The following is a 1,065-nucleotide window of genomic DNA, read 5'->3' as shown; positions in this document are numbered from 1 at the left end:
GGGTCTTCAAGGTCAAGCTCACTGTCGCTGGTGTTTAGGGCCACAGACCTCTTCCTACGTCCTGTAGTGATTTTTCCACAGGGGAAGGGAGCTAAAAGAATAGGACCACAGAGGTAGTAAATATCAGTAAAACACAGCTAAAATGAATAAATAAATAAATTAATTAATTAATAAATTAATGCTTAAAAAAACCCCTTCTGCCTTTAAAATTTGTCAGACATTTTGTTGCAGTACTGAAATTCTAATGAATATAAATATTTGGTACCAAGAGTGGGGTTGCTGCTATGGCTACTTGGTCNTGTGGTTCGAAAGGCTTGGGGCTAGTTGGTAGGAAGAATTTGAAAGCATTTAGAGATGTGAGCTGGAGTAAACTTAGAATTCTGTTGTTCAGAGATGAATGGGTGGTTCCAGCAGGGTCTCAGAAGACCAGAATGCTGAAACAATTGTGGGTAGCGAATGTTATGAAGATGAACTCTTAAAAGGGATCAGAAGCTCTGTTGGGAATCAGATTGGAGGCCATTGGCTATAAAGACCTTGTTCACATTTTGCCCATGCTCTGAAACTGTAGAATCAATATTTTAAAGNTGATAGGCAAATTAAATTGGCAGAAGAAATTTCTTGGCTACTCAGNATTCAGGCTGTGGCATGGTTGTTGCTGGATATTTTAAACGAAGTTTACAGTGAGAGCCAGAAATAAAAAGCAGAGTTAGAAAACTTGAGTTAGAAAGACCTTTGCAAGAAAACCAAGAGCGGAAAACCAACAGCAAGAGAAGGGCCCTGTAGCCAGAGGCTGGGCACAGTGGCTATTCTGTTGCCAGTCATGGTTTGAGGTCAAGTAGTTACAATGTAGCCTTTGCTTGTGTTCCCAAGAGTTGTGATTGTGACCTTAGCTAGTGAAAAGAAACTAGAGACTCTTATCCCTGGGCTGAAATATGTAGTTACAAACTTTTAAAGTATGCCAGACNAACTCTCTACTACTGAACATACCTATGTTTTCAGATATTAAACTTTATTTTGAATTGACTTGTGATTGTCCCTGAAGTTAAAATGATTGGTACACATATC

General features: G+C 39.1%; 1 protein-coding gene across 1 annotated transcript in view; it reads right to left on the bottom strand.

Annotated features, from left to right (window-relative positions):
* Positions 1–1,065, bottom strand: part of F10 (coagulation factor X) — a 20,371-nt gene that overhangs the window by 5,311 nt on the left and 13,995 nt on the right. Inside the window, exons 5-6 of the mRNA XM_029480662.1 lie at positions 266–320; positions 9–137 (exon numbers count right to left, since the gene is read on the bottom strand). Coding sequence (XP_029336522.1) covers positions 9–137; positions 266–320 — 184 coding nt within the window. The remainder of the gene's footprint in view (positions 1–8; positions 138–265; positions 321–1,065) is intronic.

This window comes from Mus caroli, chromosome 8, assembly GCF_900094665.2.
Source record: "Mus caroli chromosome 8, CAROLI_EIJ_v1.1, whole genome shotgun sequence".
NCBI lineage: Eukaryota > Metazoa > Chordata > Mammalia > Rodentia > Muridae > Mus > Mus caroli.
Note: the sequence above shows the minus strand (reverse complement) of the source record. Positions and strands in the feature narration are given on the sequence as shown.